The sequence below is a fragment of the Pelophylax lessonae genome (genome assembly GCF_965119305.1).
Source record: "Pelophylax lessonae genome assembly, chromosome: 12".
Taxonomy (NCBI): domain Eukaryota; kingdom Metazoa; phylum Chordata; class Amphibia; order Anura; family Ranidae; genus Pelophylax; species Pelophylax lessonae.
The window spans coordinates 225,138,824-225,152,641 of record NC_138779.1 but is presented as its reverse complement, the minus strand read 5'-3'; the positions used below and the strand labels follow the sequence as shown (position 1 = coordinate 225,152,641).

Sequence of the window (13,818 nt, the reverse complement as noted above, 5' to 3'; positions counted from 1 at the left end):
CTGCACTCTACAAATGTAAGAAATCCCTTGTGCGGAGGGTCAGCGTGGAAATGACATGATCTGCTCATAACATAGTGGTAATGTATGGGTAGATGATGACTGACCTGTTGCCAACCCCCGTTGTAGAGAACACATGGACCATGTGCTATGTCTCTGGTATAAATGCCACAATACACAGACCGTCTCACCAACTGAACACACCTTCTGCTACATATAGAGAAAGTAGAAGACCTTCTGTCTTACCTGTACGACATCTGACTTCCTTCTCTTTTTTGCGGCAGGCGGGGCTCCCGACGTACAGCTGACAACAGCTGGGAAGTTCTCGAGCGGAATCACCGGATGTATCAAGAACCTAGTGATCCTGAACGCAAGGCCCTCCGACCAGCTCCACCAGCCCATCGATTTGAAGCACAATGCCGAGTCAGGTCATAACACCAAAGATTGCCCCTCGTAGGCGGAGACTGTACCCCCACCCCCGCTGGCCGCGCCAGGGCAATCCACAGACTATTCTTTTATTGTTCTCAAAGAGACAATGACAAATCGAGAATCATTGTAAATGGTGCTTCTGCTGCTACCAAAAAACCAAACCAGAGGTGGTGCTAAAGAAAAAAAGTATTTGGATTGCGCATCTTTGTATTACCTACCACGGATTTTCTTCTTTTTAATTATTATTATTATTATTGTTATTTTTTTTTTTTTAATGTCTTCAGATTTCCACGTGTTTTACAGCTGGATGAAGGAAATATGTATGTATTGAAACAGATGTATGTTTTTTAAAAAGAACCCCTAACCAAAAAAACCCCCCAAAAGCTAACAAAACCACGCTGTATGTTTAATGTCAGCAATGCCGGAAGATTCTCTATTCTGTATATAGAAATGGCCACTCGCTGGACAGTGGCTGAAGCCCCAGACCAGGTCTTGGTCCAGTAGTGTTGGCCCCATGTTCTCTATGATGGGGATTTGGGATGTGTAGTCTGGAGAGGGTTTCAGAATGTTTAGGTTGGAGGAGAAGGTGCCACAGGGGCTTTACCCCCTGTTCCCAGAGGCCTCATAGGCAGAGACAGGGTGGAATTAAAGGGGACAATCGGTCCTCTTTGGGAAGGGGTCTGCACTATTCTTTACATCTCATTAGGTCTACTGCCGGCAGCTGGCTTCTTACTTGGAACCATATTTATGTTATTTAGCTAACAGACACGAGTGTATTTTAAAGGTGCATCGACTCTTAGTTCAGGTCAGATACAAGATTTCCAATAAAATCATTCCTCTCCATCTGTCTTTTGTTGCCCTCTTTCTCGTATCTCTATTCATACAAAGACGTTGGCAAACCCCCTTCTCACCTTTTGTGGGACCAACATAAAGCCAGACAACAGGGTCCTTTGTCAGAAGCTGTAGCATTGACTTTCTGTTATCCAGTGAAGATAAACCAGGACCGCCCCCCCCCCCCCCCACCTACATAAGCCTCCATAGCCATCATCAAGCATACAATCGGTAGGATAATGATTGGTTTTAACCTTAGACCTAAGAGTGTATGCACCTTTCCGAGCGGGCCAAGAGCTGTACACCTGTATGTGAATAGGAGATAGTTCCCAGGATTTGGCAGGAACCGATCCTGGGATCTCATGTTTAGAATGGAAGGACGATAAACTACTGATAAATCCAGATTGCTCTGGATTTGTGTAATTGGGGATGCGCACTGTATATAGGATGCGGAGGAGGGGTCAAGCACTGATCGTTGTATGTTGGGGAGGTCACAGATCAGCTGACATGGACTAAGGACAAGCCATTGTCCTCCTAGAATTTGTAGTTCAGACACCAGTTTCCTCACCTTCATTGGATATAAAGACAAGGTAGAAACATAGGACTCCATCCTAAACCAGACCCTGCAGAATGGATGGGAGGGGAGCATGCAGCACTGGGATGGGCCGCATCTATGCAAGTCTAGAGGGTAGTGTGCACACCACCAAGATGGGCCGCATCTACGCCAGTCTAGAGGGAAGTGTGCACACCACCAAGATGGGCCGCATCTACGCCAGTCTAGAGGGAAGTGTGCACACCACCAAGATGGGCCGCATCTATGCAAGTCTAGAGGGTAGTGTGCACACCACCAAGATGGGCCGCATCTACGCCAGTCTAGAGGGTAGTGTGCACACCACCAAGATGGGCCGCATCTATGCAAGTCTAGAGGGTAGTCTGCACACCACCAAGATGGGCCGCATCTATGCCAGTCTAGAGGGGAGTGTGCACACCACCAAGATGGGCCGCATCTATGCAAGTCTAGAGGGTAGTTGCACACCACTAAGATGGGCCGCATCTATGCCAGTCTAGAGGGTAGTGTGCACACCACCAAGATGGGCCGCATCTATACAAGTCTAGAGGGTAGTGTGCACACCACCAAGATGGGCCGCATCTATACAAGTCTAGAGGGTAGTGTGCACACCACCAAGATGGGCCGCATCTACGCCACTCCATCTACATCCCAGTAATAGATTTACAGAAATATTATAACCCAGTATTATGCATTCTGAGTCAGATTTGTCCACCAAAACTCCAATTCCCTCAGAAACAGCATGTCAGATGGCTGACCACTTCCATCCCTTCCACTCCACCCCCATCACCCAGGCCGGATCTCATTTCCTGACCATTTCACAGCTGAATAGTTTGGAAATGTGTTCCAGGAACATTGGCGAGGGTTACATTGGTGCAGTTATGTAACACACAAATTACAGATATTACTGCCCCCTCTTCTTATATGAACAAGTCCTAACCCCGGAAGTGGTGACACTATTTGTTTCATCCAATTCTGATTTTGTTTAGAAAGTTGCAAATACACAAAACCAGCCAAAGCACCCATTCTTAACCAATAACCTCAGAGGAACCCTTCAAATGATTTTCAGCCCTCAGGGAACCCTGTTAAAACCAATCCATTGGTGGTCGATGGGAAGAATGTCACTTACGTTGCCAAAGCAACCACCAAGGTAAGGGAAATATATCCCTTACCTTGGTGGTTGGTGGGAAGAATAACCCTTACGTTGGCGGTCGGTGGGAAAAATGTCCCTTACGTTGGCAGTCAGTGGGAAGAATGACCCTTACGTTGATGGTCAGTGGAAAGAATGAGCCTTCCACTGGTGGTTGGTGGGAAGAATGACCCTTACATTGGCAGTCGATGCCAAGAATGACCCTTACATTGGTGGTCGGTGGGAAGAATGAGATTCCACTGGTGGTTGGTAGGGAAGAATGACCATTACGTTGGTGATCGGTGGGAAAAATGCTCATTAAGTTGGCGGTCGGTGGGAAGAATGACCCTTACATTGGCGGTCGGTGGGAAGAATGTACCTTTTGGTCTTTGGGAAGAATGCCCTTTATGTTGGCAGTAAGTGGGAAGAATGCTCCTTACATTTGTGGTCAGTGGGAAGAATGTCCCTTATTTTGGCGGTCGGTTAGAAGAATGTCCCTTATGTTTGCGGTCAGTGGGAAGAATGACCCTTACGTTGGTCAGTGGGAAGAATGACCCTTACGTTGGTCGGTGGGAAGAATGACCCTTACGTTGGTCGGTGGGAAGAATGTCCCTTACGTTGGTGGTTGGTGGGTAGAATGCCCCTTACGTTGGCAGTTGGTGGGAAGAGTGTTCCTAACAAGTCTTAACCCCGGATGTGGTGGCACTATTTGCTTCATCCAATTCTGATTTTGTTTAGAAAGTTGCAAATACACAAAACCAGCCAAAGCAACCATTCTCAACCAATAACCTTTAGAGGAACCCTTCAAATGAATTTCAGCCCTTGGGGTACCCTTGTTAAAACCAATCCATTGGTGGTCGATGGGAAGAATGTCCCTTACTTTGGCGGTCATTGGGAAGAATGTCCCTTACGTTGGTGGGTAGAATGCCCCTTACGTTTGCAGTCGGTGGGAAGAATGTCTCTAATGTAGGTGGTTGGTGGTAAGAATGCCCCTTACATTGGAGGTGGGTGGAAAGAGTGACCTTTACGTTGGCAGTAAGGGGGAAGAGTGCTCCTTACATTGGTGGTCAGTGGGAAGAATGACCCTTATGTTGGCGGTCGGTCGGAGAAATTACCTTCACATTGGTAGTAAGTTGGAAGAATGCCCCTTTCGTTGGTGGTTGGTGGGAAGAATGCTCCTTACAATGGAGGTCAGAGGGAAGAATACCCTCTTTACAGATTGCTACCCTTACAGACCACTAAAAATATCACTGTTATCATGCAGCTGGCTCTGCCTTGCTCATCTATAGTATTTACTGGCAGCTACCCATCATACAAGTAGAGCCGTCTATGAATTGTACATTTCCTTCATAAAGTTTGTATTAAATGAACTGACTGCTGGCTTCATCCCCCCCCCCCCACCATACCAGAGGGGGCAGCATTGTGGTCTCACAGGAACCAATCCGAACTTTCTTTTATTTTCTAACCTGTACTGACTGGTGACAATGAGGACCACAGACACCTATACACCATGGTCTATGTGGCTGGGTATAGAGCACACAGAGGGGCCTATTTATTGTATACTCGTTCCTGACACTGGATGGGGGGGAGGATAGTGGGGGACAGACTTCCTTGTTCCTGACACTGGAGTGGGGGGGGGGGGGCAGGCTTCCCTGTTCCTGACACTGGAGTGGGGGAGGAGGTTGCTAGGCTTCCCAGCACTCAGTTCTGTCTCCACTTTGCCTTGAGTTTCTCCACTAACCAATAAACCAGAAGTTGGAACACCGAATGTCGTATGGTCTTGTGCTGTCACCGCCACAACCCAGCAAACCAAGAGTCATGTGGGCTCCATGAAGGTGTATATACTCTGTATTTACAGAAAAAAGAATTTGTACACAAAGCTAATAAATATAAAAGATCAGCAGTATGCCATCGTCTTGTTGTCCGACAATTCAGAAATCTGTGTCTTATGATAATCTGAGTGATTGTGATTGGAAAGAGGTAGATATGTACTCACAACCTCCAGCAAGAGTTCCCACTTCTCCATATGAGCCATATAATTGGTCCACCATATGGCACAGGAACCGGTAACAAGTCATGTTTTGGTCCATCATATAGCACAGGAATTAGAAACAGGCTATGTTGGATCCATCATATGGCACAGGAACCGGGAATTAGCCATGTTAGGTCTATCATATGGCACAGGAACCGGGAACTAGCCATGTTAGGTCTATCATATGGCACAGGAACCGGGAACAAGCCATGTTAGGTCTATCATATGGCACAGGAACCGGGAACAAGCCATGTTAGGTCTATCATATGGCACAGGAACCGGGAACAACCCATGTTTTGGTCCATGCCATCTTGGGTCAATCGCATGGCAGAGAGGTCAAATATCACACTGGCACAGTTGATGCCGTGCTCTGAGGCGTCACTTTACTAGGCCGACTTTTGTCCCTCAGAACGCAGCTGCGGGTGCAGAGGTGGCAGGAGGCGCAGAAAGAGTTACAACAAGGGATGAAGCGACAGACGCTGATCCTCCATATAAACCAGCCTGGCGACCAGCAACACCAAAACAAGAGAGCCACACCGACCACTAATCCCAGGATGATGTACAAGTAGAGGAACGATCTTCTTTCTGAAACAAGAATACACGATAGAGGACTGATTACCATTAAATACATCACATTCTCCACACTACTCACAGTCCCGTTTAAAAGAGTAATATGGGGGGGGGGGGTTTCATGAAAGAGGAAATATTGTTATACCAAAGAGGGCCACAAACATGACACAACCTGTCCATGCTCTGTGGGAGCTCATGTGTGGAGGACACTATGGACAGGAGACACCCAATAACATTCCTCCACTGTGCTCCCCAAACCCGGAGAACATAAAATATGCAAATACTGACTTTACTCCAAGTCAGACCTGAACCACCCACTCCCCCGGATCCCATAACGCAGGTTCCTGAGATGCTCTGTGGGATAAAGGGTGGAGTGTATGAGCTCCAACTATCATGTTCAATCATGTCATACTGGTGAAGCCTGCACTCACACATTGCCCCCTTATATCTGGAGAACACCTATAAGAGACATGTGAAGGGGGAGGGGGGTACCTGTGTTTGATCCGTGAGGCTGGACACTTTCTGGAAAAGACAGCTTCCCCTCCCTCCCGCAGCTCAGGTTGGAAGATGGGGTGGAATGCAGGATGGTGGAAGTGGCTGGGCTGGTGGCCATGGCCTCTATGGGGGTCCTGGATACCATCATTCCTGCAAAGTACAATCATACAACACACAGTTATCAGTGGATTTCCAGGTAGAAGCACATGATGTAACAAATACGTATGGTGTCAGCAATGGTGTCCTGGATGATGTCCCCTGAATGGTGTACTGGATGATGTCCCCTGAATGGTGTCCTGGATGATGTCCCCTGAATGGTGTCCTGGATGATGTCCCCTGAATGGTGTCCTGGATGATGTCCCCTGAATGGTGTCCTGGATGATGTCCCCTGAGTCAGATGAAGCTGGCCAGTCAGAAATGAAGGAACTGATTATTCTATGTATCCAAGCAATGGAATATACAAAATAACCATCAATCTCCCTTGGTCTGGAGCTCCATGCAGGATTTCACCTTATGGGGTAAGAATGATCATGCGAAAAGTGAGGGATTGGCCCAGAACTACACGGGAGGAGACTGTGAATGATCTCAAGCCATTTGGGCCCACAGTCACCAAACAAACCATTGGTAACACAATACGCCGCCATGGATTGAAATCCTGCAGTGCCCGCAAGGTTCCCCTCCACAAGAAGGCACATGTACAGCCCATCTGAAATTGGCAATGAACATCTAAATGATTCAGAGAAGGATTGGGAGAAAGTGCTGTGTTCAGATGAGACCAAAATTGAGCTCTTTGACATTAACTCGACTCGCTGTGTTTAGAGGAAGGAAAATGCTGACTATGACCCTAAGAACACAATCCCTACAGTCACCATCCCTACAGTCACCATCCCTACAGTCACCGTCCCTACAGTCACCGTCCCTACAGTCACCATCCCTACAGTGAAGCACGGAGGTGGAAACATGATACTTTGGGGCTCTTTCTCTGATAAAGGTACAGGTCGGCTTTGCCGCATTGAGGGGGCCAATGAACGGGGCCATGTATTGTAAAATAATGGATGAAAATTTCTTCCCTTAGTCAGAACACTGAAGATGGGTCATGGATGGGTCTTCCATCACTTGAATCTCAATCAGTGGACAGAAATAAATACAGGAATTAGAGGCGGAGCACTTACCCTTCCCCCCGTCTCGCTGGCAGTTTGCGGGAGGACTGGCGGACTGGTCGCTGCCATCCCCGCAGTTATCAATGTCCCATTCATCACACACCAGGCTGGAGGGGACACATTTCCCATTGTGGCAGTAGAAGTACGGCTCCGGCCTGCACTCAGAGGTGTTGAATCCTGCGGGGGGGGGGGGGGGGGAGAATAGGTTATAAGGAGGGGATTCCATGCGCTTCACCAATATCTGTGGCTGGATCACTCAGGACTGACACCGCCATGAGACCCCTTCATACAGGGAAGTAGAGCAAACTGCTAATACCTGCCAATCAGCCCTGTTATACCTATTTCTGGACCAGCAACGTACCGGTACATCACTGGACTTGGTGGTTGTACTGGGAGGATATGCAGCTACAGGCATCACCCCGGTCCGGTTTTCTTAATACCAGCAGGCAGCTCTCTTGTAAAAGCAATCCTAGAGGCTAACTAACTAACGCCCCCACCTCCTGCAACCTTCCACGGCTTGCACGGGCTTTCCCATTCCACTGGGAGACCCAAGCAACCAGCTGGCTAGTTGGAAAGCCAAACCAAGCCGGGATTGGCTGTCTGCTATGGTGACCCGGAAGCAATGACCTGCCATCCCTTCTGGTTTACCCGGATGTAAGTGGCGCCATTTTCACCGTGTAGCAATCACTTTTGTTCCAGTAGCAGATAGGAAGTTGCCAGCTTTGCTGACGGAACACACAGAGCCGTGAGGGGAAAAAAGTATTTGAACCCCTGCAGATTTTGTAGGTTTGCCCACTGAGAAAGAAACAATCAGTCTATAATTTATTGGTCGGTTTATTTTACCAGTGAGAGACGGAATAACAACAAAAATATCCAGAAAAACACAATTCAAAAAAGTTCTAAATTGATTTGCATTTTAATGAGTGAAATAATTATTTGATCCCTGATCAATAAGCAGATTTCTGGCTCCCAGGTGTCTTCTATACAGGTAATGAGCTGAGATTAGGAGGATTCTCTTATAGGGAGTGCTCCTAATCTCAGCTTGTTACCTGTATAGAAGACTCCTGTCCACAGAAGCAACCAATCAGATTCCAATCTCTCCACCATGGCCAAGACCAAAGAGCTGTCCAAGGATGTCAGGGAGAAGATTGGAGACCTACACAAGGCTGGAATGGCTACAAGACCATCGCCAAGCAGCTTGGTGAGAGGTGACAACAGTCGGTGCGATTATTCACAAATGGAAGAAACAGAAAAAAACTGTCAGTCCCCCTCAGTCTGGGGCTCCATGAAAGATCTCACCTCGTGGAGGTTCAATGATCATGAGAACGGTGAGGAATCAGCCCAGAACTACACAGGAGAATCTTGTCACTGATCCCAAGGCAGCTGGGACCATAGTCACCAAGAAAACAATTGGTAACACACTACCCTGTGAAGGACTGAAATCCTGCAGCACCCGCAAGGTTCCCCTGCTCAGGAAATCACATGGTACAGACCGTCTGATGTCTGCTAATGAACATCTGAATGATTCAGAGGAGAACTGAGTGAAAGTTTTGTGGTCAGATGAGACTAAAATTGAGCTCTTTGGCATCAACTCAACTGGAGAAGGAGGAATGCTGCCGTTTGATACAGTTCCCCACAAGCGCTTAATTTATAAAATAAGGTCTGCAGGTATCGACAGCAGGGTTTGCTCTTGGATACGGAATTGGCTAAAAGGCCGTGTCCAAAGGGTAGTAATAAACAGCGCATACTCAGACTGGTCTGAGGTAGTAAGCGGGGTGCCCCAGGGCTCAGTCCTGGGACCAACCTTGTTCAATTTATTCATAAACAGCATTGAGGAAGGGATCAGTAGTTCTATATCAGTTTTTGCAGATGACACAAAATTGGCCAGGGCGATAACTGCACAGCATGAAGCAGATATCCTACAGAATGACCTGGACAAAATTACGGAGTGGGCAACGACATGGCAAATGAGGTTTAATGTGGAGAAGTGTAAGGTTTTGCACTTGGGGACCAAAAACATAAAAGCACAATACACGTTAGGAGGGGAACCCTTGGGGGAATCAAAAATGGAGAAAGATTTGGGAGTCTTAGTTGATGATAGATTAGGCAACAGCATGCAATGCCAAGCGGCAGCTTCCAAAGCCAACAGAATATTAGCATGCATAAAGAAAGGGATGTATTCCAGAGATAAGACTATAATCCTTCCACTTTATAAAACTCTGGTCCGACCGCATCTGGAGTATTCTGTCCAGTTCTGGTCGCCAGTCCTCAGGAGGGATGTGTTGGAGCTGGAGAAAGTCCAGAGAAGGGCAACTAAACTGATTAGGGGGTTGGAGGACCTTACCTATGAAGAGCGGCTGCAATCGCTCGATTTATTTTCCCTGGAGAAAAGACGTCTGAGAGGGGACATGATAGCAATTTATAAATATCTTAATGGGGATCTCAGCTTAGAAGAAAAGCTGTTCATTCGAAGGAATTGCATGAGGACTCGAGGACATACAATGCGATTAGAGGAGAAGCGTTTTAACCTCAGGCAACGTGGGGGGTTCTTTACTGTTAGGGCTACAAGATTGTGGAATTGTCTACCACAAGAGGTGGTTTCTGCGGGTAGTATGGTGACTTTCAAAAGACTCTTAGACTTACATCTCAAGGATCAGGAGATTGAGGGCTATGTTAGATGATTACAGTCACACACACCTACACAGGTTGAACTGGATGGACTATTGTCTTTATTCAACCTCGCCTACTATGTAACTATGTAACTATGACCCCAAGAACACCATCCCCCACCGTCACACATAGAGGAGGAAACATTATGCTTTGGGGGTGTTTTTCTGCTAAGGGGACAACTTCACCGCATCAAAGGGATGATGGGCGGGGCCATGTACCATCAAATCTTGGGTGAGAACCTCCTTCACTCAGCCGCGGGGCATTGAAGATGGGTCATGTATGGGTATTTCAGCATGACAATGACCCAAAACACACGGCCAAGGCAACGAAGGAGTGGCTCAAGAAGAAGCACATTAAAGTCTTAGATTGGCCTAGCCAGTCTCCAGACCTTCATCCTATAGAAAATATGTGGAGGGAGCTGAAGGTTCGAGTTACCAAACTTCAGCCTCCAAACCTTAATAACTTGGAGAGGATCTGCAGAGAGGAGAAAATCCCTCCTGAGATGTGTGCAAACCTGGAGGACAACTACAAGAAACGTCTGACCTCTGTGATTTCTATTAAGGGTTTTGCCACCAACTAATAAGTCATATTTTGCGAAGGGATCAAATAATTATTTCACTCATAAACTGCAAATCAATTTTATAACTTTTTTGAAATGCTTTTTTCTGGATATTTTTGTTGTTATTCTGTCTCTCACTAGTAAAATAAACCGACCAATAAAATTATAGACTGATCATTTCTTTGTCAGTGGGCAAACGTACAAAATCAGCAGGGGGGTCACATACTTTTTCCCTCACTGTAGAGGCTAAGTAATGTCCCACCCCCGGTCCTGCTGTATATTATACCGCCCTGACCACAGCTGGGTCCCTTACTGATGGAAATAGCTTATCTGGGCCAGATTGGCCCCAATAAACAATTTAAAGTGTAGGTTCAGCTTTACCAAAAATCTGTAAGGTGACCTTACACTGGATCCCCTCCCCATCCATCCTCCCCCCCCACCCCCGGTCCTGATGTACCTGAATCACGCAATCCCACCCCCTTCGCACACCGGCAAACTGCTTTATCAGTCCAGAAATTTGAAACCCCCGCGGCTTGTTCTCCTCTCCTCACCTCGCACTAAGGACAGGGTGGGCTAGACAGATTCTGATTGGTTGGCGTCGTCGATGTAATGGTGCTGACCAATTAGAATGCCTCTTTTCCATACATGGTGATAGGTACAGATAAGAGATTAAGCTGCAGGAATTTTAAATCCCCGGACCGGTAAAGTGGGATGGGGGGGGGGGGTCACCTTACAGGTTTTCTGTAAAAGGTGAACTTACGCTTCAAAGAGACAGGAAATATGGACTGCAGCTTTAATATGATGAATATTCTCTGCCCCTTCTATATGTGTGGATATGGGACAGAGAATGCCTTTGCCACATATGATTGGCTGTTGGCAACTTTCCAGTAGGACATCTGAGATGGGTTCGGACCAGTGTCTGAACAAATCTGCACCCATCCCATCATGCTCGGAGTTCCTCTTTACAGCCAGTCAGATTCTATATTATTCATATAACCTGGCCGGTGTAATTCTGGAATCTTAGCACCGGATGATCCCCCCCCCCCCCCCTCACAGAAACAAGCTTATTCGGGGTAATACACAAGATCTCAGAACCCCTCTGATTGTAAAGTATGAAATCCCCCGGGGGGGTTCTTACCAATCCGGAAGGAGGTGAAATCTCCCACAAAGTCCACTCTGGGCTGCTGGCCCCGGGTGACCAGGCGTAGGGTCAGGTAGTTGCCGGTGGATAGGACAGGGCGGGGGATGGTCTTTCCACATAGCGGGGTGCCTAGAGGTTCGCTATGGAGGTCTTTTCCATCATAGAACTGGACGTAGGAGCCGGCATTACAGGGGTCACTGACAGAGCCGGGGGGTCCGGGGGTCTCCAGAGAGGACGGAGCGTGCGCACTGCTGTTCTGCCCCGAGCTCCTCATATTGGACATTCGCAGGAGACTGTACACCAGGAAGAACCGGAACTGGAACTGAACCTTGTCCTTCGGAGTCGCAGCTTGCATAGTGAGTCGGCAATCCGTCCCCACCGACACAAAGTAATATTTCCTGGAGTCCGCGTGAGAATTCACTATCATCCCGTCCCCTTTAATTGTCTGACCGCAGAAATCCACCATATTCACTGCAAGAGAGAGAGGAAACCGGTCACATCCGCACCATAGGAGCTTACACTCTAATTATTATACATGTATATAGCTCTGACATATACCGCAGTGCTGTACAGAGATCACTGAGCCAATCACATCAGTCTCTGTACCATAGGAGCTTACACTCTAATTATTATACATGTATATAGCTCTGATATATACCGCAGTGCTGTACAGAGATCACTGAGCCAATCACATCAGTCTCTGTACCAGAGGAGCTTACACTCTAATTATTATACATGTATATAGCTCTGATATATACCGCAGTGCTGTACAGAGATCACTGAGCCAATCACATCAGTCTCTGTACCAGAGGAGCTTACACTCTAATTATTATATATGTATATAGCTCTGACATATACCGCAGTGCTGTACAGAGATCACTGAGCCAATCACATCAGTCTCTGTACCAGAGGAGCTTACACTCTAATTATTATATATGTATATAGCTCTGACATATACCGCAGTACTGTACAGAGATCACTGAGCCAATCACATCAGTCTCTGTACCAGAGGAGCTTACACTCTAATGTCCCTTCCCCCCACAGTCACATCAGTCTCTGTACCAGAGGAGCTTACACTCTAATGTCCCCTCCCCCACAGTCACATCAGTCTCTGTGCCAGAGAAGCTTACACTCTAATTATTATATATGTATATAGCTCTGACATATACCGCAGTGCTGTACAGAGATCACTGAGCCAATCACATCAGTCTCTGTACCAGAGAAGCTTACACTCTAATGGCTCCTCCCCCACAGGCACATCAGTCTCTTTGCCAGAGGAGCTTACACTCTAATGTCCCCTCCCCCACAGTCACATCAGTCTCTGTACCAGAGGAGCTTACACTCTAATGTCTCCTCCCCCACAGTCACATTAGTCTATGTACCAGGGGAGCTTACACTCTAATGTCCCCTCCCCCCCAGTCACACACTATTATACATGTATATAGCTCTGACATATACCACAGTGCTATACAGAGATCACTGAGCCAGTCACATCAGTCTCTGTACCAGAGGAGCTTACACTCTAATTATTATACATGTATATAGCTCTGACATATACCGCAGTGTTGTACAGAGATCACTGAACCAATCTCATTAGACTCTGTACCAGAGGAGCTTACACTCTAATGTCCCCTCCCCCACAGTCACATCAGTCTCTGTACCAGAGGAGCTTACACTCTAATCTCCCCTCCCCCACAGTCACATCAGTCTCTGTACCAGAGGAGCTTACACTCTAATGACCCCTCCCCCACAGTCACATCAGTCTCTGTACCAGAGGAGCTTACACTCTAATGTCCCCTCCCCCACAGTCACATCAGTCTCTGTACCAGAGGAGCTTACACTCTAATGTCCCCTCCCCCACAGTCACATCAGTCTCTGTACCAGAGGAGCTTACACTCTAATGTCCCCTCCCCCATAGTCACATCAGTCTCTGTACCAGAGGAGCTTACACTCTAATGACCCCTCCCCCACAGTCACATCAGTCTCTGTACCAGAGGAGCTTACACTCTAATGTCCCCTCCCCCACAGTCACATCAGTCTCTGTACCAGAGGAGCTTACACTCTAATGTCCCCTCCCCCACAGTCACATCAGTCTCTGTACCAGAGGAGCTTACACTCTAATGACCCCTCTCCCACAGTCACATCAGTCTCTGTACCAGAGGAGCTTACACTCTAATGTCCCCTCCCCCACAGTCACATCAGTCTCTGTACCAGAGGAGCTTACACTCTAATGTCCC

General features: G+C 47.4%; 2 protein-coding genes across 3 annotated transcripts in view; one reads left to right on the top strand and one right to left on the bottom strand.

The window, feature by feature from the left end:
- Positions 1-1,269, top strand: part of HSPG2 (heparan sulfate proteoglycan 2) — a 242,884-nt gene extending 241,615 nt beyond the window's left edge. Inside the window, exon 96 of the mRNA XM_082274816.1 lies at positions 282-1,269. Coding sequence (XP_082130942.1) covers positions 282-454 — 173 coding nt within the window. The 3' untranslated portion in view covers positions 455-1,269. The remainder of the gene's footprint in view (positions 1-281) is intronic.
- Positions 1,270-5,287: 4,018 nt separating this feature from the next.
- The window catches only part of LDLRAD2 (low density lipoprotein receptor class A domain containing 2), a gene marked incomplete at its 5' end in the record, with an annotated part of 39,446 nt that continues 30,915 nt past the window's right edge, over positions 5,288-13,818 (bottom strand). For both annotated transcript variants that reach the window (XM_082273674.1, XM_082273673.1), the window contains 4 exons: positions 5,288-5,571; positions 6,049-6,201; positions 7,224-7,388; positions 11,579-12,052. In XM_082273674.1, coding sequence (XP_082129800.1) covers positions 5,330-5,571; positions 6,049-6,201; positions 7,224-7,388; positions 11,579-12,047 — 1,029 coding nt within the window. In that variant the 3' untranslated portion in view covers positions 5,288-5,329. The remainder of the gene's footprint in view (positions 5,572-6,048; positions 6,202-7,223; positions 7,389-11,578; positions 12,053-13,818) is intronic.